This window comes from Chiloscyllium punctatum, chromosome 5 (genome assembly GCF_047496795.1).
Source record: "Chiloscyllium punctatum isolate Juve2018m chromosome 5, sChiPun1.3, whole genome shotgun sequence".
Classification (NCBI taxonomy): domain Eukaryota; kingdom Metazoa; phylum Chordata; class Chondrichthyes; order Orectolobiformes; family Hemiscylliidae; genus Chiloscyllium; species Chiloscyllium punctatum.
Window position 1 is genome coordinate 44,094,606 of NC_092743.1, and position 21,935 is coordinate 44,116,540.

Sequence of the window (21,935 nt, forward strand, 5' to 3'; positions counted from 1 at the left end):
TTTCTGTCTGGTCATAAGTTTAATTTTTAAATCTCTCCTGCCATTTAAGGTACATCAGCTTTCAATTCTCAACTTTTCCTTTTCAAGGAATAGATCTAACAATCTCTTCCTTCGGTTTTTTTTTGCTCCAAATTCAAATGGTAGTTATTATTGGTCAAAACAGAAACACACAGGAAACATTCTGCAGGTGAGGAAACATTCATGAACGTGGAAGAAATGTTATTATTTCAGATCAAGGACCATTTGCAAAACTAGAAGAAGGGAAAACAATTTTTGATCAAGTACAGAGGCTAGGAAAGGTTGACAGGGAGATCAGAAAGAGCTAAAGGTAAGGTCTGTGATAGAACTGAAGGTAGGATGAGTAATTAAATGAAAAAGGGAGGAATGACACAAGGGAAAATGGGACAGAAATGAGATAAGTAAAGAAAGATAGGTAAGTCAAGAGGTCAGAGCCACAAATGACAACAGCAGAAATAAAATCAACTCATTATCTGAAAAAAAATGAGCAACAGTTATGGTCACAAAGGTTTGAACACAATGCCAAGTCCAGAAGGTTGTAATTTAGAAAGCTTCCGAAAACTGTTACACTGGATAATGTGCAAGTACCCCCAACAGCACAAAATATCTTCCAAACTCCAGATGCATTGCAATAAAAGAATCACTATATTTGGGAAGGGCTAAAATATTTACAACAAATTTTAGCACAAATCAGAAAAACCTCCACATCAGCATGACTGGATAAGGTACAAGAAAATCTATACAAGAATTTGCTCAGGCCTCAAAATAATTTCAAAAACAAAATCCATCTTCAAGTTATCTTCAGTTCAGACTGAAAGCACTAAATACAAAGACCCAGGGCAAATTAGTCCACTGGTACAACTGCTCTAGCTTATCTTCAGTATAAGAGGAAACTGTATTCTCACCTCTTGCAGGTTTTTTTTCTGAAGATGTCACTGATGTGAATCTTGTATTTTCTTTTAAAAGAAGGATGAGCAGAAATAGCCACCCTATAATCTAAACCTCAAGTCACAGCTTGAAAAACAGACACCCAGCTTCAAGCAGTGGCAAAATGTGAGGATGGGAGGCGGAATGGAACTGAAAGGGGAGAAAAAGCAGCAAGTCTCACATTACAAAATTTTTGGGTGTGAAGGATTTCACATTATTGCCTCAAGCTCAAAACATTCCACAAATTGGGATTCCCATACTTAAGAGGATATTTAATAAAATCTTTTTGTAGTACTTTTACATTGGAACTGGAAAAAAATTGTTAATTTACATTTGCATTTGCTGATTGTTCCAAGCATTCTTTTCACACAGCAGAAACAGGGTTCACTAAAAATACAAACCACAACAGATTAGATAATGTTCACTTTAAACATTTCAACTTGATGAACAATCTTGCAGTGTAAGAGGATGAACAAAAATGTTATCTCAAATTAAGCCAGAGAGTTTGCCTCCATTATAAATGACTAAAAAGAAAAAATCATTGCAAATGCCAAACCCGATCTCTTCTAAATCTGACACACAGTGATCAATCAACAAACCTTAAAAGATCATAGATCATGCTTGCAGGAAACCACTGCATTCCCAAACCACATTTTACTGCTGTTCCAAGCTGTCTTATTTGTACCCTTTGTAACATTTCACAGATTGCTCAGCAGACTATTTATTTTTAAACAACTTAACAACTGGAAAATAGACATCACGTTTTTCAGCATTTCACACAAAAATGTCAAGCAATTAATGACACCCTAAGAAAACCCTTGGACTTGGAAAATAGTTCCGATTTTTAGAGATACATTAGCATTGCAGTAAGTAGCCTTTTATAACAACAATGACATTTACGGTTTAAATTAACCAGGGATAGAGGAACTGATGGACAAAAATCGCTATAGCATTACACTATACAGCAAGTCTTCATTTAAACCAACCCCATTCAAAGTTATTTTGCTTTAACATCGCTAAGCTTTTCAAAAATATTCATTCACAGCATGTGGACAACACTAGCTAGGCCAGCAATTATTGCCCATCCCTAACTGATCTAGTCAGAAAGCATGGAAACAGACCCTTCAGTCCAAACTGTCCATGCTGACCAGATATCCCAATCTGACATAATTCTATTTGCCAGCATTTGGCCCGTATCCCTCCAAACCCTTCCTATTCATATACCCATCAAGATGCCTTTTAAGTGTTGTAATTGTACCAGCCTCCATCACTTCCTCTGAAGCTCATTCTATACATGCACCACACTCTGCGTGAAAAAGTTACCCCTCAGGTCCTTTTTAAATCTTGCCTCTCTCACCTTAAATATATGCCCTCTAGTTTTGGACTCCACCACACCAAGAAAAAGATGCTGGTTATTCACCCTATCCATGCCCCTTATGATTTTATAACCCTCTATGGTCACCACTCAGCCTCCAAGGCTCGAGGGAACAAAAAAGTCCCAGCCTATTCAGCCTCTCCCTATGACTCAAATCCTCCAGTCCCAGCAACATCCTTGCAAAGCTTTTCTGCACCTCTCAAATCTAGCATTTTCCTTATAGAAGGACAATCTATACTCAGTGTTCTGACCAATGAAGGCAAACATGTCAAATGCCTTCTTCACCACCCTGTCTGTGACTCCACTTTCACGGAACTATGTACCTGTAGTCCTACATTACCAGTGTGTCACTTTTCTCTCCTGGACTTCTGACGTGATGGTTCAGAAATGCTGGGCTTTTATGCCACCTGTGTTTATAAAAACACACACAATTTCAACAGTATTGTGTACAGTGCTGAGCAACATACTATAAGAAGGATGTGAGTGTATTGGAGAGTGCAGAAGAGGTTATGAGAATGATTTCAATGATGAGATTCATCAGTTATGAGGGAAGATGGAGAAGAGGGACTGTTTTCATTGAGATGTGAAGGCTAAGCTGAGATTTGACAAAAAATTTCAAATTAATGAGTAGTGGATAGGAAAAATCTGTTCCCACTCTCTCAAGTGGACTGAGAATCAGATGACACAGCTCAAAGTGTTTTACAGAAGAAGCAAACATTAGGATGAGGGAGGCCAAGAAATATTTCACACAGCAAGTAGTTACAGTCTGGAGTGCAGTGCCAGGAAATGTGATGGAGGCAGTTCAACGGAGGCATTAAGGAAGGTGTTGGATGGTTATTCAAGGAGATATAACTACCCAATGTGCAATGATATAGGGAAAGGGCAGTAGAGTGGCACAAAGTTAAAATGCTCAGAAGACTAATGCATATAGAGGGGCTGAATGCCCTCCTTTCGCATCTTCCCTATTCTCGGATTCTGACTGCATCACGGTGATAGGATCATACTTCTCACAGCTATCTTTCTCTTTTGCTGTAACTCCTTTTTCTGTTCTGTGTCTCTCATGATTTTTTTTTCTCCTTTCTGTTCTTTCTCAAACAAGCCAATTTAGGAGGACTGTCCTGAAAAGTGATCGTAGGAGCAATGTATTCCCCAGGGGAAGGATAGACTCAAAGACAAACCATTGTGTTGTCACCTGCCTCTTAATACCTGATTCTAGGCTGAAAACCAAACATCCTACAGTATTTCAAAAGTAATATTAACTTCCTTGCCAAACCTTTGAAATGAATACAGCTGGGATAATTTAGATTTTAATCATTGTGACTGATTAACTGGTTAGTTTTTGTTTGGAGATTGGTCCTGAGGAACAGGGAGCAAGTTTATTTCCATAATAATTTGATGACCTAATCTTAGACAGGTTTATTTACCTTTCTTCCTGAACTACAATTTGTTCATCTAATTACTGGCAATTGATGAATAACTACAGACCTCAAAGCTGGTCTATTTGACCTCCAGCACATAACAGCAAACAGAAGTCAAACGAATCCACTTTCATTTACTATATAGTGGTTAAGTTTCCCTCTTCTTTCCATCCATGTAAAAATCTGACTAAAACCCAGCAAGAGATCTAACTGGTATCTTATTGTTCATCATAACCACCTGTTCTTGTAAGACATACCACTATTTATGAAGTTCTAGAATACTTTTGTTTGTATGTTTTATTAACCATGCCCTTTACAGAATTACACTTTAACAAAAATAACCTGGAATGAAATTAAAAGAAAAACAAAAATGCTAGCGAAAGTTCTGACAAAGATTCACTGGACTTGTAATTCTGATTTCTTCCCATAGATGCTGCAAGATTGCTGAGTTTCGCCAGCAATTTTGGTTTTTGTTCCAGATTGCCAGCATCCCAAGTTCTTTATTTTATTTTAATGAATTAAAAGAACTTGTGAAGCTTCCAATTTTTAACACATTTTCTTTGGAGATTGTTATGGGTTTTTATACAAGAGTAAAAAATTCAGAATAGGCCTTTGACTAAAATCAGCAGGAAATCCCAGTTCAACAAGCCCCACAAGGAACACCACTTTGTGATTTGAGTTGGACAGTATTTAGTGTTTACTGGCAGAACCCCTGACAGCACCTTACTGCCCAGTACTTCACTGCCCAGTACTTCAACCTAAAATCTTGCCCTGAAATAGTTTGAGTGAGGCTTGAACCCAAGACTTTCTCTTGCAGGAGCAAGTGACAACATCCAACCAAGGCTGACATTTAGGTGAATGCTGTCTACAAGATATCAACAGCTGTCGATCATAATACTGAATCGAACAGACTTTGAGGAGTCAGGTGGTGAATCATTCCCCGCAGGATTCCTAGTCACTGACCAGCTCTTGTTGCCACTATTTTGATATGGTTGGACCATATTACCATCAGCAATGGTAATGCCACTTAATGTCAAGTGGCAATGGTTATGTTGCAGATCATGAATGCTTGGCACTGGGGTGGAGCAAATGCTGTTTGACACTTGTCAGCTTAACCCAATATTGGTCCATGGCTGTTTCAGTATCTGAGAAATCACGAATGGTACTGAACATTACATAGTGAACACCCCCACCTCTGGCTTTTATCCAAAAGGTCCTGAAGAAGCAGCTGAAGATGGATGGCCCTTGAACACCACACTGAGGAACTTCTGCAGAGGTATCCTGGAGTTCAAATGACTGACCTCTAAAAACCACAAGCATCTACCTTTGTATTAGGTTTGTCTCCAATCAGTGGAGAGTCAAATGTTGTCTTCAAGTTAATGGATGCACGGAGACTTCTTTGCATTGTTCAACATTTCTCTTGCATCTGTCAACAAAGGTAGCACTTGCATATCAACACAAGTCTTACTATATAAACCAGTTGATGACATCATGCTCCCATACCACTGACAGAATTGGAATGTTTACCAGCAACACAAGCCTGCAGAAATACCATCAGCAATGTCTCTGCTGCAACCTCTTACTTCAATGGGAGGACTGTTGACAAAAGTTATAGTCTTCATAGTTCTGAGCATTCAAGCAAAACTCCTACAAAACCAACAACAATGAACTGGACACAGGTCTTCATAGACAGAAAATGTCTCCTCTGTCAGATCTGATTTTCTGAACTCTCAAATGGCCATGAGCACCATGAACATTCATAACTTGAGGACTCTAGTACCAGTTATTCAACACAGCAACTTGTCCATCAAGTTGGATCAAGTTCAGGTTCCAACAGCTTCATGACAAATCAGAAAAGCAGAGAAAAGGGAGACAGATGCTATAACCTAAATCCCTCCCGTGCGCTCAACGATATATGGGTCAAGAATCAAGGACAAAGAGTTCTCATCTTATTGAAACCAATCTTTAATAAGCACACATTTTATAAACTACAGTGAACCCTTTCTGAGGGGGTGCAATTTCTGATGTCACAAACAGATTATTGCAGTAGAGCGAGCTCACTCTTGAATCCTTATTTTGTACAAAGAAGCCAAGTTTATTTTAAGATTTTAGTACAAGATATTTAAAATCATCTTTTGCAAAAGATAATCTGGAGTTCTTACTTTTCTCACATTTGTCAGGTGTCTGGTCCTCATTTTCGAGAGCTCTTCCTTAATGCTTCTACTTCATATTGAGATTTTAAAATAATTTCCTGAAAATCTACCTTGCGACCATGATTTTGGACAACTCTCCTAATTCCTCATTTCCACTTTGTGTTTTGCTCTTACAAGAAGGACGTTAGAAAATTCTACACCATGAACGCTGACATTTAACCAAATGTAAAATTCAAACCAAGTAGCTTAAACTCTAGGTTATCCTTTCCTGCAGTAACATGCTGGTTTTGAAAACCCAAGATTAGTCTCATGTGGCAGTACTTCATAAATTACTATCTTCAACCTCGGTGCTGTTTTACAAGTACTTATATCTCAACTAATAGGAAACCTGAATCGCCAATGTTAAAGGAAGAATATATCAGTAGTTTAATATTTACGTGGAAGCAAAGAGATCAGGAACTTTATGGGTTATAAACTGCTTTGGGATCTCCTTGTGTCATAATAAGGTGCTATTTGCAGTAATTGGTATCTTTCCTCCTGATTAGAACCTTTCAAACCAGGCTGGCATTTAAGACTGTGTAGTCACTCAATCTGCAGTCAACATGCCCAGGCTAATATGGTCATGTCATGTCTCCTGTCAGTCACACTCCAATTCATGCGAAAATCAGAAGGGCTCGGTCTGTTTCAGCAAGAATGGACTTCCTGTTTGTTTTGGCATTAATGCTCGTTGAGAGAAGTCCCTTGGTGAACCTTCTTGATCAAAATAGCCTTAATATTCAATGCACTTTTTTGTAGCAGAGATAGAGTTAAAAGAGGAAGTGAAGAAAGCTAATGCAAGGTCACTTACACATCTGCAAGCTATTTTCTGCAACCATTGATCAATGCTAACTAGGAATTGTGTGACTCCATCAGTACAATTTTCCCACAATTATAACTGGCCACTTAAGACCAATTTTTTTTTAAATTTTCCTATCCCAAGAAAGGTCAAGATGTACAATCGAGGAACTGAAAATAATATAAAGATTTCCAAGCATTTCCTTTTGTTGATGTGGAGGGTAGAGGCTGAGGCAGAGGGCAATAAGGGGCAAACACAAGATAAAATATTTTATACTCAAAAGCCAGTCTATAAACAAAGGTTTAATTCAATTAGGCAAAAGACTGCTCAGAGAATGCATGGCAGAGTTCAGGTGTGCCCTTTCCTGCCAAAATTAGTTTCCAAAAGCAGAATTCCCTTATGAACTAAAAGAAATATAAATTGCACCCAGTTCTAGAAGCAGCTGGGTAGCAAGTCCTGTTGTTATTATCACTGTTGAGAGAAGCCCATTGTGAACCCCGTTTGTCTTGTCCAGTGGATAACTCTGTTTATCTAGGCATGTTTGAATGTACAGACCTCTCTCATAAATGGTTAAAATTTAACCATTTAGTACATAGATCTCAAAAATTCTTCCATTTGCTATGTTAGATTGAACTCAAGTAGATCCAATTCCATGATAGAATTCCAGGGTATATTGTCTCAAAAGGAAAGACAAAATTCCAGAACTCCTGGATAACAAAGAGGAAAGTTACTTTTAAAAAAAAGTGCACTTACGCCAAGGGTCAGATAGAAAACAAACTGAGAACCAACCTGGAAACAGAAGATTCAAGGGAAGAAAGAAAGCAACTATGAGAACCCAAAGAGGGATTGTGAAAAAAAGACTGGCAGCTAGTGTAAATGGAAATCCCAAAGTCTTCTATAAGCACAATAACTGTAAAGGCTGCATGTGCTGACACCAGCTCAAAACATACTGTGCACTGCTTTAAATCACACATATGCATTTAAACAGTTTAGGGGAATGTGGCCCAAGACCCAAAATAGAGGGGGTTCAGAAGCTGTCAGTTGATAAGACATCCAGACTAGATGAGGTGCATTCAAGAATGTTGAAGAAAGAATTGCAGAGCCATTAGCAATTACCTTTCAATCTTTCGTGGATTACAGGTTGGTGCCAGAGGATTTGAAAATGTCAAACGTTACAACCTTTTTTTTGAGCAAAGACAAAGACTAGTCCAGCAATTACAGATTAATCATTTAACTTTGGTAGTGAGAAAACTTCTATGAACAATTATTTAGGATAGAATTAATTGTCACATGGAAGAGGGACAGTTGATTCAGAATAGACAGCAGGAATTTGTTATGCGGGTAAAAAAAAAGTCATGTCTAACTAAATAACGAAGTATTTTTTTAAAAAAGGGAAAAAAAGTTACAGGGAGGATTGAGGAGGATAAAGCTGTCGACATGGTGTTCATAGACGTTCAAAAGGCCTAGGATACAGAACAATAGAACAGACTCATGGGGAAGTGATAATCATGAAATAAAGGAGACAAAAGCAGTGTGGAATGGGAAACAGAAATGGTATCGTATTTACTTTCTGAGCTGGAACAAAGTTTGTAGAGGAGTTTCCCAGGCGACAATATTGGGACCCTTGCTATATTTTGTATATATATATATAGAAATGATCTAGATCTTGATATACAGTGTACAATTTCAAAGGTTTCAGACAACACACTTGTAAGTACTGTAAACTATGAGAAAGACAGTATAGAACTTCAAAAGAGCACTGACATATTGGAGGAGTGGGTGGATAGATGGCAAGTGAAGTTCAAAGGAGAAATCTGAGAGAGATACTTGGGAACAAAGAACATGGAGAGTCAGAATAGTATAGTACTCTTTCCTTTAAAGCATGTGCAGGAGCAGAAAGACCTGGGAGTATATAACTCAAATGTGGCAGGACAAGTAGGCACAGCTGTTAAATGCTCTAAGCTCCATAAATAGGGTAATAGAATACTGGAGCAGAGAAATAATGAACCTATTATATATCAGTAGTTGATCGCAGATAGAGTATGGTCTACAGCCCTGGGTTCCACATTATTGGATAGATTTACCAGACAGAATGCAGAACAAGTTTTTAAGAATGGTTTCAAGGAAAGACTGAAAACATTGGGATTGCTCCCCTTGGCAACAGAAGGCCAAGAGTAAATTTGATAGTCATTTTCAAAACCATGCCAGTTATGACTGGGTAGATAGGGAAAAACTGTTCCATCTTAAAATGGACCAAGAATTAGAAGGATAGAGTTTTAAGAGACAACTGCAAGAAAGAAAGAACTGAGGTCAGAGATGGCATTTGAGTTTAAATCCTGCGAGCACCAGACATGATGTATCACATTATCTCCTCCTGCATCACAATGATTCATATCAAAACAGATATGACAGATCACAGAATTTCAATTCTTCAGAATGTCAAAATCAAAGCAAAGCAATCTGTGATGCCTTCCTCCAAGAAATCCTACTTGTGATGGGCAGAATCTGGTAGGATCCTATTCTGGCATTATATGCAAAATTTAATGGTGTTAATATTAATTTATACAAAAAGTAATTTACAATATAAATGCACATTTACATTACTCAAATTGAATTGTGAACTCTGAACTGAAACATAAGAACAATGCTGGTAAGAATTCAATCATGGAAGTGGCTTTCAGAAAAAAAAATCCTTCACCCCCAAGAAATGACTGACGTCTGGACCAGCTTTATAAAGCATTTAGGAAATGATGAATTAATGCCTTGGGGAAAGTAATCTCTCCCAAGCTTGGATAACTCTGGTTAAATTTCCAAAAATGCATAAAGTACATAAACAATGAGTAAAATATTCATGGAATATATAATTGAAAAGGAGTGTTCAAAATTAATGACCCAAAAATCACTGTGGGGGAGCAAAGTTTTCAGAGCTGGCAAAATATATTCCCAGCCCATGAAGCTAAGCAGCGAAGATAAATATCATTTACATTATGATTACAGATGTACTGAGTCTAATAGACTAAATATGGTAAACCAGTCAAGGCCAACTTGATTATTTTGGGGTTACAAAGCCTATGACATCAAAGAACAATTACAGGATTTTCCACAAAGAACATTGAATTAGCAACATGGAAGCAGGAGTAATTCATTTAGCTCAAGGTACTCATCCCTTCTAGACCATGAGTTATCATGTAGCTCAATCCCATCTTTCTTGGATTGCCTATTTCCAGCAAAGCTATTTCTAAAGATCAAATCAATTTCTATCATGCACTTAATGACTAAACTTCCACTGCTCTTTGATGCAGAGGATTCCAGAGACTCACCATCCTGATTAAAGAAATTCCTCCTCCTCCCAGTCCTAAATACTTTGTCCCTTCTTCCGAGTCTGTGTCCCCTGGTTGTAGACTACCCACCCAAGGAAAACATCCTTCCTGTATAAGAATTTTCTAAGCTTTCATCAGGTATTATCTCCAACAGATCAGGTGGTAAGCAACTTGTGGAAAAGATATGGATTGACTGGTCTTGCACACTATATTCAACATAAGAGTTCTCTTTACACCCTGAAAGGCATGATTTATTTGAGTGACTACTATTGAAACAATTGGCCAAGTGGCTTGCTATTTGTCTCAAAAGATTAATGCAGTGATTAAAGAAAAGTCGTAATTACCTTTTCAGAGTAATCAACAATGGATAATGTATGAATGCAACATTAATACACTGAGAATAAAATAAATACAGCACAGCTAAAATAAACTTAATAATTAAACATTAAACCAACTGCAGCAACTGTTACAGCTTTTAACAATTCTCCCTAACTTAATTCAACCAATGAGACAAATAGATTTGTTGTACCATAATATGGCTTTAGACAGACAGGCAAAATTGACACAAAAACTGACTTCAGTCACACTTCTAAAAGAAACTTTTAATATTTTCCGCAAAATGACCCAAGTGCACAAGCAGACAAAAGCAGTAGAAACTGATCTTGAATTTGTACCCTTTGTTATAAAACCCTCCAGAAATATGACAATTTGTCTCACATCTATTATGAAATTGAACAGAATAGTAATTTATTGTCACTTGTATTTTTACAAAAGGTAGTGAGAAATGTTAAAGTCACTATACTCTGTGCTATAATAACAACAGAAATCATACTAAAAAAAATTAAGACAAAGTCTATCTTTGTTCAATTCACGACTCATGGGTTCCAAGGTTGTTTATATGTTTAGATTACAAGAGCAGCGATATAGTCTTTGATTGCAGAATTATTAATGGTAAATGTTTGATCAAAGGCAGTAATATCTTTCCCCATAAGGTTCAACACCATTAGGCTCTCAGTTTGTCTGTGGATTTCAAAAGACACTGTTTTAATGTCAATATGTAGCCATTGTGAAAAATTCGATCAAAATTCATGTTATGCATACAAAACTGCATTATGAAAATGAAAGAAAGATTTTTATGTTGGGTCATTTCTAAAGTTATTTATAAAAGGATTTCTAATACTTAAATCCCATTGTTTTAAACTGTATATGTATATTAGCATGAATTAATTCAATCAGATGCATTTCCTAGTATTCTTGGTTTTTAATCTGGTATTTTCAATCTTTCACAGGAGTAAAGAGAATGTGGTGTGCACATTCCATGGCTTCCAGTAGCTGATATTCTAATAAAAGGATCATTGTTAATCCTCGACATACCATCTCAGACATATTTACTGGTGCAAGTTTTGGTTTATATAAGGCACTGACTGCTTGCAGAAATTGCCTTCATTGGCCAACTGGGTAAAAACAAATTTCCTTGCCTCAAGTGTTAGGATAAAGCCTCAACTGCAACAATCTCAGCATCTAACAACAACAATTTATATATGCATACAAAGAAAGTTATTCACGTGGTTAAAAAACATCAAGCAAATAGTTCACTTCCTCTCAAAATAAATATAAATATACAATGGCAGGATAGCAAAGTACAGAATGAGAAGCAAATGAAATTAGGTCACAGATAATGTTGGCCCTCAAGCACTGATTCTGTTGGCACTATAACGTTCCCCCAAGGTCCACACGAGACTAATGTGTATTTTTACCATGCAAACTTGATCTCGTCTTTCCAAGATTCATGTGCCAAACCTTTTTGGACTACTTTGATCTCAAGTCAAGGTTGAATCATCAGTTCCCTTGAGAATATTTATTTTGAGTAAGCTGGCAACACACTAGAAGGTACAGAGTTACGTGACAGCTTCCCAAACAAATTTGACATTCCTTTAACATTTTACCATTAAAATCCCATTCTTTAGCACAACATACAACTTGCAAACAACTCCAGGCAGGGCAGTTCTCAAAACAGAAGTCTAACTTACCTAGCTACTTTTCAGAGATAAAATCCTAATTTAATCAAACAATTTTCTATTTATGTTTTAAATACTGAAACTGCAGATTAAGAAAAACAAATTTTAATGATTGGAAATTCTTCAGAGTAAATCATTGTCCACATTTAATATCTTAATTTAATACGAGAGGATCTGTTTCATTTAAAAATGTTTATTACTCCTGAGTATTTTTAATACTAAGGCATCAGTTCTAACATAAAACCTTGCTGCTTTAGTTATTGGATCATCCAAATCAAAATGGTACTGTCAAAATTATCCAAAGTTAAAAAGGTTACATTCAAATCCCTTAATTTCAATAAAAAGACTACACCATATGAAGGTATGGTTTTGAAAGGATTAATGCTGGACACTGCATTAGACTCCACCCAATCCAATGATGTTAAACTATCTTTGCTGGTTAATTCGAGTGTCTAGCTCAAGATTCCTTTTAGGATCAGGCACGTCAGCTTGACTCCTGACACATCTTCGCAATAATGCCAAATTAAACAATATAACATGCAGTCATGCAATAAAATACATCTTGTTGTTAAGACAAATGCCACTAATGTATCAGGCTCTACCCAAGCAAACCAAAAAGGGCCCTTAGATTCAGTAAAGAAAGGGTTAGTGACAGCACCTAATAGCTACTAACCTTTGACAGAGAAAGAGGCTCTTGTAGTGCAGGGGTGTCTCTATCTGAACCAGGAGGTGTGGGTTCAAGTCCTACCTGTGTCACAGGTGTATAATAACATTTCTGAACAGATTGATTTGAAAATATTTTGATAGAAAAACCAATTACATGTAATAGTGTATTCAACCTAAAATTGAAGATACCAGAACTTGCCATGTAAAAGCACAACTACAAGGAAAAATCAAGAAGTTAAGAAATGACATTGACCGGATGTGCACACATAATAGGAAAGCAACAGGTAAAGAAATAACGAAATGTATATTCCATCTTTGACGTATGTGGACTGCAAAGTCCCAAATATAGTAGAGGCAGGAATGGACTCTAGATAATTCAGCTCTGAAAGGCTTGAACTATTATATCCATACATCAAGTTCAAAAAGTTCTCTTTGGAATAACTCCCATTTGATGAGCAGAATTGTCCAAAATGGTACACTTACTCCCTTGGAATGATCCATGTATATTTTTCTGAATTCTCAAGTGTTGGGGTGTTTTTAAATTGAAGGTGGGGCATCCAAACCAGCTCAATACATTGCAATTATAGCTTACTGAAACAAACCTCTTATAAACCAAAAGTGAAAATGTACAAAATATAATCAATGTAACCAAATTAACTATGTGGTCAGATGTCTAAATAGTACTTATCCCACTGTAATTCTACTACTTCAAACATTGCATAATGGGAGGATTCAAATGAATCTTCATAACCTTGCTGCTTAATAGATATTGAAAGAGCTCCAGTTTTTCTTCATAAATATATCTTCGACAGAAAGTAATAAGGTTCTCCCAAATTTTGTAACCAACTAGATTCAGACCTTTTTCTATCTCAACTCTTACTTGTCATCTAATCAACCCTAGACATTAAATGGAGACATGATTTAATTGAAGACACGCGACCTAGTGAGTTGCAAAATCACTATTCAATTAGTCAAATTTATACAAGTTTGCCTTTGAAAAGTCCATAATAAGAGCATAGTAAGGATACCCGTACTGAACTGTCCCAGAGAGCACATCTAAATTTTCATTTTCTGGCAAATCAAAGATGAAAAAGGAGAAGCAAAGAAGAAAATAACTGATCCCACCACAATCCCTTACCTTCCTACCCAGCCCTCAACTTTGAAGTTGTTAATGATAGGAATGACAAAGTTAATACTTTCGTGGCCTCACCTCTAACAATAAGCACTTTCATTGATTTTGGTATCTTCCCAGAGAATTTATCAATTAAAATAGGAAGACCACGTTTAAACTGACGTTCTGCGATACCTGACTATTTCTGGAAATATTTGTTGTTGTCTGGGGAGTACCCAGAGCAAAGAAGAAATCAAAGTGAGTGCACTGACCTCCAAGATTCAATATTTCAAATAAAAGTTAGATTTACTTGTGAATGGATACATTGATAAATGTTCGACAGAAATTAGTTGTTCACTCAAGTGAGCAACAGTTTAAGAAAAATGCTGGCCAAGAAGGGCCAGCTGTAAAAATATGTTTTTGCTCAATGTGGTCGGACAGTCCTTGAAGCCCATGTACACATACCACTTGTTCTCCCTGCAAGCATTTTCTTCTCAACATCACCTCTTCGTCACATTTTTGGGGGTAGGACTGATGACAGTGTTCGGTTCTATCCAAAATTGTTCTATCAATGGAGTTAACCATCTTAATCTACTCCACCTCTGACTTACAAGGGCTGCAGTGTACAATTCACACATATATATTTCAGTAACTCACTAAGAGAGTTTTGACAGTACTGCTCATCTACCACCAGCATCACCAAGAAGGACAGGTGCATCAACATCAAACAGCACATTATCACTTTCAATGTCCTGCGTTTCAGACACATACTGTCATTCTATTGATTGCTGGATTAAATTTCCTGGAAGTTCTAATATCTTGATGGAAGTACCTTCAGGATAGGACTGCAATTATTTAAGGATAAATAACAGCATTTTCCCCAAATGACTTTGGATGGACAATAGGTGGCATGGTGTCTTAATAGTTAATACTACTACTTCACAAGACCAGGGACCTGGGTTCAATTCCACCCTTGGGCAACTGTCTGCATGTACTTTACATATTCTGTATCTACATGGGTTTTCTCCAAATGTTCTGATCAAAAATGTGCAAGTTAGGTGGATTGACCATTGTAAATGCAGGGTTAAAAGGGATAAAGGTTGGGGTGGTTATGGGTGGGATGGTCTTCAGATGAGAGGGGTGGACTCAATGGGCCAAATGGCCTGCTTTCATACTGTAGGGATCTATGACTGTAGAAAAGTAGCTTTGCCTATATACCCCAAAAAAAACTTTCCTTTTCTTAGTCTTATTTGCATTTATGCTAACTAACTCAAATTCAAAAATTCAGTTCAGCTGGCAATATGAACTTCAGAGTTTGAGAGAAGATTTGTAGCTCGGGTGCTCGTTGTTGTGGTTCTGTTCGCCAAGCTAGGAATTTGTGTTGCAGACGTTTCGTCCCCTGTCTAGGTGACATCCTCAGTGCTTGGGAGCCTCCTGTGAAGCGCTTCTTGTCATCTTTCCTCCTCCATTTGCAGTGGTTTGAATCTGCCGCTTCCGGTTGTCAGTTCCAGCTGTCCGTTGCAGTGGTCGGGACATTGAATCTGTGGATGAGTGCCATGCCTCTAGGAATTCCCTGGCTGTTCTCTGTACAGAGAACAGCCAGGGAATTCCTAGAGGCATAGCACTCATCCACAGATTCAAATCAATAAGCACATCGACCTGGACCCAATGTCCCGACCACTGCAACGGACAGCTGGAACTGACAACCGGAAGCGGCAGATTCAAACCACTGCAAATGGCGGAGGAAAGATCACAGAAGCGCTTCACAGGAGGCTCCAAAGCATTGAGAATGTCACCTAGACAGGGGACGAAACGTCTGCAACACAAATTGCCAGCTCGGCGAACAGAACCACAACAATGAACTTCAGACATTAATTTTAACACACAGCAGTTGTAAAAAAAAGTTAATTGCAGCTGATTTTTTTTATTTCATGCTGCTGAAAGATGCTGCATATTACAGCAAGGAAAACAAAATATCAAATTCTAAAATAAAAGGCACAAAATCAAAATTAATTTTAAAAATGCAGCACTGGAAAATTAACATAATTGCATGTAAATTTATTGACTGAAATTAAATCTACAAAGTTCAGTGATTGTCATTTCATATATCACAGAGGCACTGGATTATTTGCTTTAAAATATAAGCTGTTAAGGAATTACAGAAAATCTTTCCTTTCATATTGTCCCATATCCTCAAATGGTTTAGTTTCACCAAATGTGGACATTTGGTGAATGGTTCAATTTTTTCATTCAAAAACAAAAATGTTTTTTAAAAGGATGGAAAGGTTTAAATAGATAAGCTCTCCATAAAAATGATTTCCTTGTGGTGTATTGAATGAAGTGAATCTAATAAAAGACAGTAGTATTGACTGATGCCTGGATGGGTGTCATGTTGTAGAATGTACTCTGTTGTTGTCCTGCCTAACTCAAGATCCAACTTCAAGCTTACAGAGCACGAAACAAAAATCAAAGCTGCTACTCCAGTGCAGTATCTGCAGTGCTGCACTGCCAGAGATGCCACAGGTAAAACAATCGACAGGACCATTGTGAAGAAGAGCAAGGGAATTAATCCTGCTGTTTTGGGCAATATTTACCCTCAAACACCAGTTTTTCTGATCTTTATCACATTGTTGTTTGAGAAACACTTGAGCGCTCATATTGGCTGCTGCAAATTGTACTACACTGCAACAGAGATTACATTTCAAAAAGTACATAGTAAGGCAAATGGAAATTTGGCCTTTATTTCAAAGGGAATGCAGTAAAAAAGCAGTGGTGTTGTTAAAAGTATACAAGTCACCAGTCAAGACCACAGCTGACATACTGTAAACAGTTGTGGGCCCTTTCAAAAATGAAAGATATACTAGCATTGGAAACAGTCCAGAGAAGTTTTACTCAGCCGATACCAGTCAGAAGAGGGACTGTTTTGTGAGGAGAGGTTGAGTGGTTCGGGCTTGTACTCATTGGAAAATACAAGAATGGAAGACAACCTTATTGAAACATACAAGATTCTTAAAAGGATTGGATAGGGCAGAGGAGGCCACGTTGTTTTTCCTCAAGGGTGACTCTAGGACCAGAAGGCATAGTCGCAGAATAAGCAGTCAGACCTTTATGATAGAGATGGAGGAATTTTTCTCTCAGAGGATAGTGAATCCGTGGAATGCTTCACCACTGAAGGCTGCTGAGGCTGGATCATCATGTATATTCACAGCTGAGATAGCTGCTTTTAATAAGAGAATTAAGTGTTATGGGGAAAAGGCAGGAAACTGAAGTTGAGTATTATGAAATCAACTGTAATCTCAGTGAATGGTGGAGCAGAATTGATGAGCTGAATGACTGAAGTCCACCATGTATAGTCTTATGAAACATGCTTCAAATCATCTAGCAGCCTTGAAAAAGAGCTATATAAATGCAAGTCTTTTCCCTACATTTCATTTGGGATTTTCACCCTCTTAAGTTTACTTTCTCAATTAAAAGATGTGGAGGCTCATACAGGGGACAAAACAAACAATAAGCAGCAGAGAAAAAAATAATGAGAATATTGTATTTTTAAACTTCATTTGAAACAGAAATATTCCCAACAAGCAAGAATTCAGAGATTTAATCTTTTTTTTTAAAAATGCAAGTTACTTGAGTATCTTCCCTTCAGTAAATTCAAATTAGTGAATCTTTTGAGTATTCACTTTATTAGTTCAAACATCTGTCTTAACTATACTTGAAAGTTTCACTTTTCACCACCATCTCAAAAGATGCAGATCTTAAATCAAGATTCCCCCCAAAAGGCTGAATTTGCTGTAGGCATTTGACAGGCATACAAACCAAGACAGACTTTCCCTTGCCTAATACATATCCTCAAGAGAGAGAGAGAGAGAGAGAGAGAGAGAGAGACTTCCCCCACACAGTCTGGAAAATCAAGACACAGATCAACAAGTTGAGACTTCAGGATTGGTTACTGCTCAATTAATGAGTTAAAATGCTCAATTTATGCGCCATTTGTTCAGAGGCCAGCCTTGGGACATCCAAGTCAGAAAAATCCTGCTCCTGAGTTCCATCAGTGAATCAAACCGCTTGATCAGTTCCTTTGGCTGCAGGGGATCTACTTGTTTCAAGATTACTAAATTGGACACAAAGGACTGCCTTGATTCCAACTGTCCCTGCCAGGTTATGCCACTTTGAGACACCTATATGCCAAAGATGCTCACTTAACAATAGACATTAATTGGCCAGAAAACTGATGTGTAGATTTGAGACTTCAATATGTAATATGAAGAGCTTCTACCAAGTAGCACATAAGCAATGCAAGATGCACATGTTAACTAGTATTGCTTTCCTCATCCACTTGAGCATGAATCACAGCGCATTCAATGGCAGTTCCACAGTTCCAAGTGCAGAGATTGAACACCAGTTGCTTGTCTTTTTGCACTCCAATGTTGGTAGACTTCACAAACCGGATACAGATTTACTACTTTTGTACTTGGTCTTCAAGTGATGCATTCCAGCATTATCAAGTCACAACTTCCCTATCAGTTACAAGCTGGAAATACTCAGCTGAAGTATGGAACATCAGAAACAGGAGAAGTAGACCATTCAGCCCTTCAGTGAGATCCTAGCAGATCTGTTACTTGCAACACTTTTCCTGCTCTACCTCTGTATCCATTAAATGTTTTTAATATGTAGAAATCTATCAAACCCTCAGTCTTGACCATATTCGGTAATTTAATGTCCACAGCTCTCTAGACCAAAAAATTCCAAAGATTCATCATACATCCTCTCTCATTTCAGAGCTAATTACTCATGACCTGAGACTATTATCCCCTGGTTCTAGATCTTCCAACTAGTTAAACAGGGACGCACTAAGAACACGTGTAATGCAAAGTAGACAGACACAAGACATGATGCAGAAAATCTGTCTAAGAAGAAATTTTACACAAGTATATTACCATTTCTGCCAAAAACAAGCAGCAATTTTGTACTAAAATTGTGTCAGACAGAATGCTAACAGTATTCAAGACAGGTTCAGTCCGATTTGTAACTTGATCGATTTCTGGTGGTCATTCACATTTATTAGAAACTAATTCAGACTTTTTTTCTGCTTTAAATTAAATTTACGGCAGAGTTCCAGTGGAAAATACATTTATCAGTCAGAACACAAATACATTTACTTCATTCAAAACAAAGTTTTAGGATATTTTTAAACTTTTACATTTAAAAATATTTATCTTCCAAAAATACTATCAAAAATGAGGTAGTAATTTTTAAGCAAGTGGAAAAATTGTAATTGATAATTCTTGTGCTATTTCTTAGTGAAAATTACTAAGTAGTAGTACTTATTGAAAGGAATTCTACAAAGATAGCCTGCACTCCTCTACTTTCTAGAATGTGCTGGAAAGATCAAATATATTTTACAGGAATTGTGTTACAAACCATGTTTTAGGAATGTCATCCAGTTTTCAAAAATAATAAATTACTGGGCATAGCAATGTTTCCAACACAGTAAAGGTGATATAGGGCTGAATGGGCCAAATGGCCTTTTCTTGTTCAAGTTCCTTCAGTTTTTATGAAATATTTTCAAAGTAATATATAATATGCCCTCTAGTAAACTATACAAAACTGAATTGATAATAACGCTACAGTAGTTCAGCACAGTTCTTATTCAGAGATAAAAGACAGAAATCAATTTCATTTAGGGAAATGATTTATATTTAAAGGAGTAACAAGTTCTTCAGTGTCTTTCGAATTATGCAGTTACTGGAATAGCCTGCTGCACAAATTATATTTAGAAGCCGCCAGACTGGCTGACAAATATTCACACTGCGGCAGGTCTATTCTTCGGTGAGCTATGCATAGTTAAATTCTTATTCACGGATCAAAAACAGTTGTCACTGAGAACATCCATGTCAAATATTTTATTTTCCAGTGCAGAAGATACTCGATGCAGAACAGAAATGGTTTCAGTGTTTAAATTTCAAATTTGAACTACAGGTAATTGTACGTATTCCGTTTATTCGATCTTTGTAATTCTTAGTCGGCAACGTTGAATTTTCCTCTATTCAAAGAGCTTTAAGTCATGCAGAGATAGCCTAACGCATAACTGAACAATATCCCACACAATGCAGAAAATTACTGATGCAACAACTTGGTTGCAGCAAGTTAACATTTGTGGTGTTGTACATTCCAACAGTCCTGTATTTTAGATAAAACTAGGCGCTAAGAAATCTCAGGCGCCATCTAAAGGCTTTGCACAGCAGTCCCAAAAACAGAGCCCACCTGCACTTCCCCACCCACACACACACACACACACACACACAGCAACTTTGTGCCCAAGTTGTCTCCCGCCCCCACCAAGCTCTCCTTACTTCCGGAGCTCATTATACGCTTCGCTCCTCTTTTAACAGGTTAGCCTGTGCCTTGATCCTTTCAGTCGGCGACCAGGGGAATTAATTTGATGCAATCTGCTTTCCACAGCCTCAGGCGAAACTACTTCTGTCCTCCCGTTGTACGGTGGGGGATTAAAGGATGTATACAGTACATGAGGGAATGTTACAGCGCTCTGTAAAAGACTCGCCATAGTGTCCTATATCGATCCCTTTATTTGGTTCCAATTCACCCAATCGGGCCATAACCAAAAACAAACTAAGGGGTGGGGGGTGGAATAAGGGTCGAAAATTCCGAATATGATGAGGATGAAGTCTAAACAGGAGGGCAACCCAGACACAGAAGGTTAGTTCATATTCAATCCAAAATGTGATTTATTTTCACACTGGACTTGTCAAAGTCTGTTGTCTATCACGACCGCTCAGAAGTTTGAAGCCCGTTTCTTTCAGTAACGATCGGAAACATGTATGAGGAGAGAGATGAACCGTACCCTTCAGAGAAAGTTACAAAAATGTGTGGTGACGAGTGTCTTCTCTCTCTCTCACACACACAGTTATCCCTCGGCGATCCTGCACATCTCCCTCTGACTCCTGCACATCAGGGGGGGGGGGGGGGGGGGGAAGTTCTCCCACCTCTCTCCCCGCCCCCCCCCCATCAGCAGCGCGGGGCAGAAGGGGGGGGGGGGGAACTGAAGACTCTTGTGTGTGTGTGTGTGTTTTTAAAGCACTTACCAGCTCTCCGTGTGCCAGAGTACAGAGTGTGAGGGTCAGGAGCCAGGCGATCTCCATCCTGCAGCCGCTGACCGTTGGGCTCGCGGCACGGGGCGCTCGCGCGTCTCGAATGTCCCGGGGATCACGCCGCGTTCTCTGGGCGAAGCCCGGCTTCTCCCGGCCGAGCCTGCAGCCTCGCGAGTCCACAAACTCTCCCGCAAAGAAACCTCCTCCTCCTCCTCCTCCTGGACAGAAATATTCTTCCGCGGACTTTATCCTCGCGCAGTCCACCTCAAATTCTCCCGCCCTAGTTCAAGGCAATGCAATGCAAATCGTGAGCATGTATCTCAAGTAACAGCGCTTCGATCGGCACAACTGCACGCAGACCGAAGAAAACCACTAAAGGCGACGCTCTCTTCTCCAGAGACTGTGGCGCGTCTTACCTAAAGCTCCCGGAGCAACCTCCTCTGAGCCTCGGCAGCTCGATTGAAGTGGGGGGGGGGGGGGGGGAACGCTCATTGAGTGGAGCAGACGCGTGCGCAGCTCGTCTGAACGGGGGCAGCTTGATTTTGCTTGACATGGCCAATGGCGATAAAGCATTGCAGCGCCGCCCAGATAGCGGACTGGGGAGGTGAGTCGCAGCGTTGCAGGGTATTTTATTTTGTCCAGTCCATTGCACGAGATGGGTGCTGAATAGATACAGGGGGGGGGGGGCACCTAAACTAGCTGCTTAAAAATAGAAATTGCTGGAGAAACTCAGCGGGTCCGGCAGTATCTGTGGGCAGAAAGCAGAGTTAAACATCTCGGCTCTTCCCCAGAACTCTTCAGTGTGAACTCATTTGACTCTGCTTTCTTCCCCCCCCACAGATACCGCCAGACCTGCGGAGTTTCTCCAGCAATTTCTGCTGGTGTTTCAGCTCTCCAGCATTTTCTTTTTGTCGTTTTAGTTCAAAATGGAGTTGCGCACTTCAGGGGGGGAAGAGGCTGGTGTTTCTTCAGGAGGAGTGACCGA

At 38.6% G+C, this 21,935-nt stretch overlaps 1 protein-coding gene across 2 annotated transcripts in view; it reads right to left on the reverse strand.

The window, feature by feature from the left end:
* Positions 1 to 21,518, reverse strand: part of sdc2 (syndecan 2) — an 85,343-nt gene extending 63,825 nt beyond the window's left edge. Inside the window, exons 1-3 of one of the 2 annotated variants that reach the window (XM_072570148.1) lie at positions 21,367 to 21,518; positions 20,945 to 21,230; positions 12,738 to 12,812 (exon numbers count right to left, since the gene is read on the reverse strand). In XM_072570148.1, the coding sequence (XP_072426249.1) occupies positions 12,738 to 12,812; positions 20,945 to 21,230; positions 21,367 to 21,503 (498 nt within the window). In that variant the 5' untranslated portion in view covers positions 21,504 to 21,518. The remainder of the gene's footprint in view (positions 1 to 12,737; positions 12,813 to 20,944; positions 21,231 to 21,366) is intronic. The other variant, XM_072570149.1, reaches the window with a different exon arrangement.
* Positions 21,519 to 21,935: the final 417 nt, after the last annotated feature.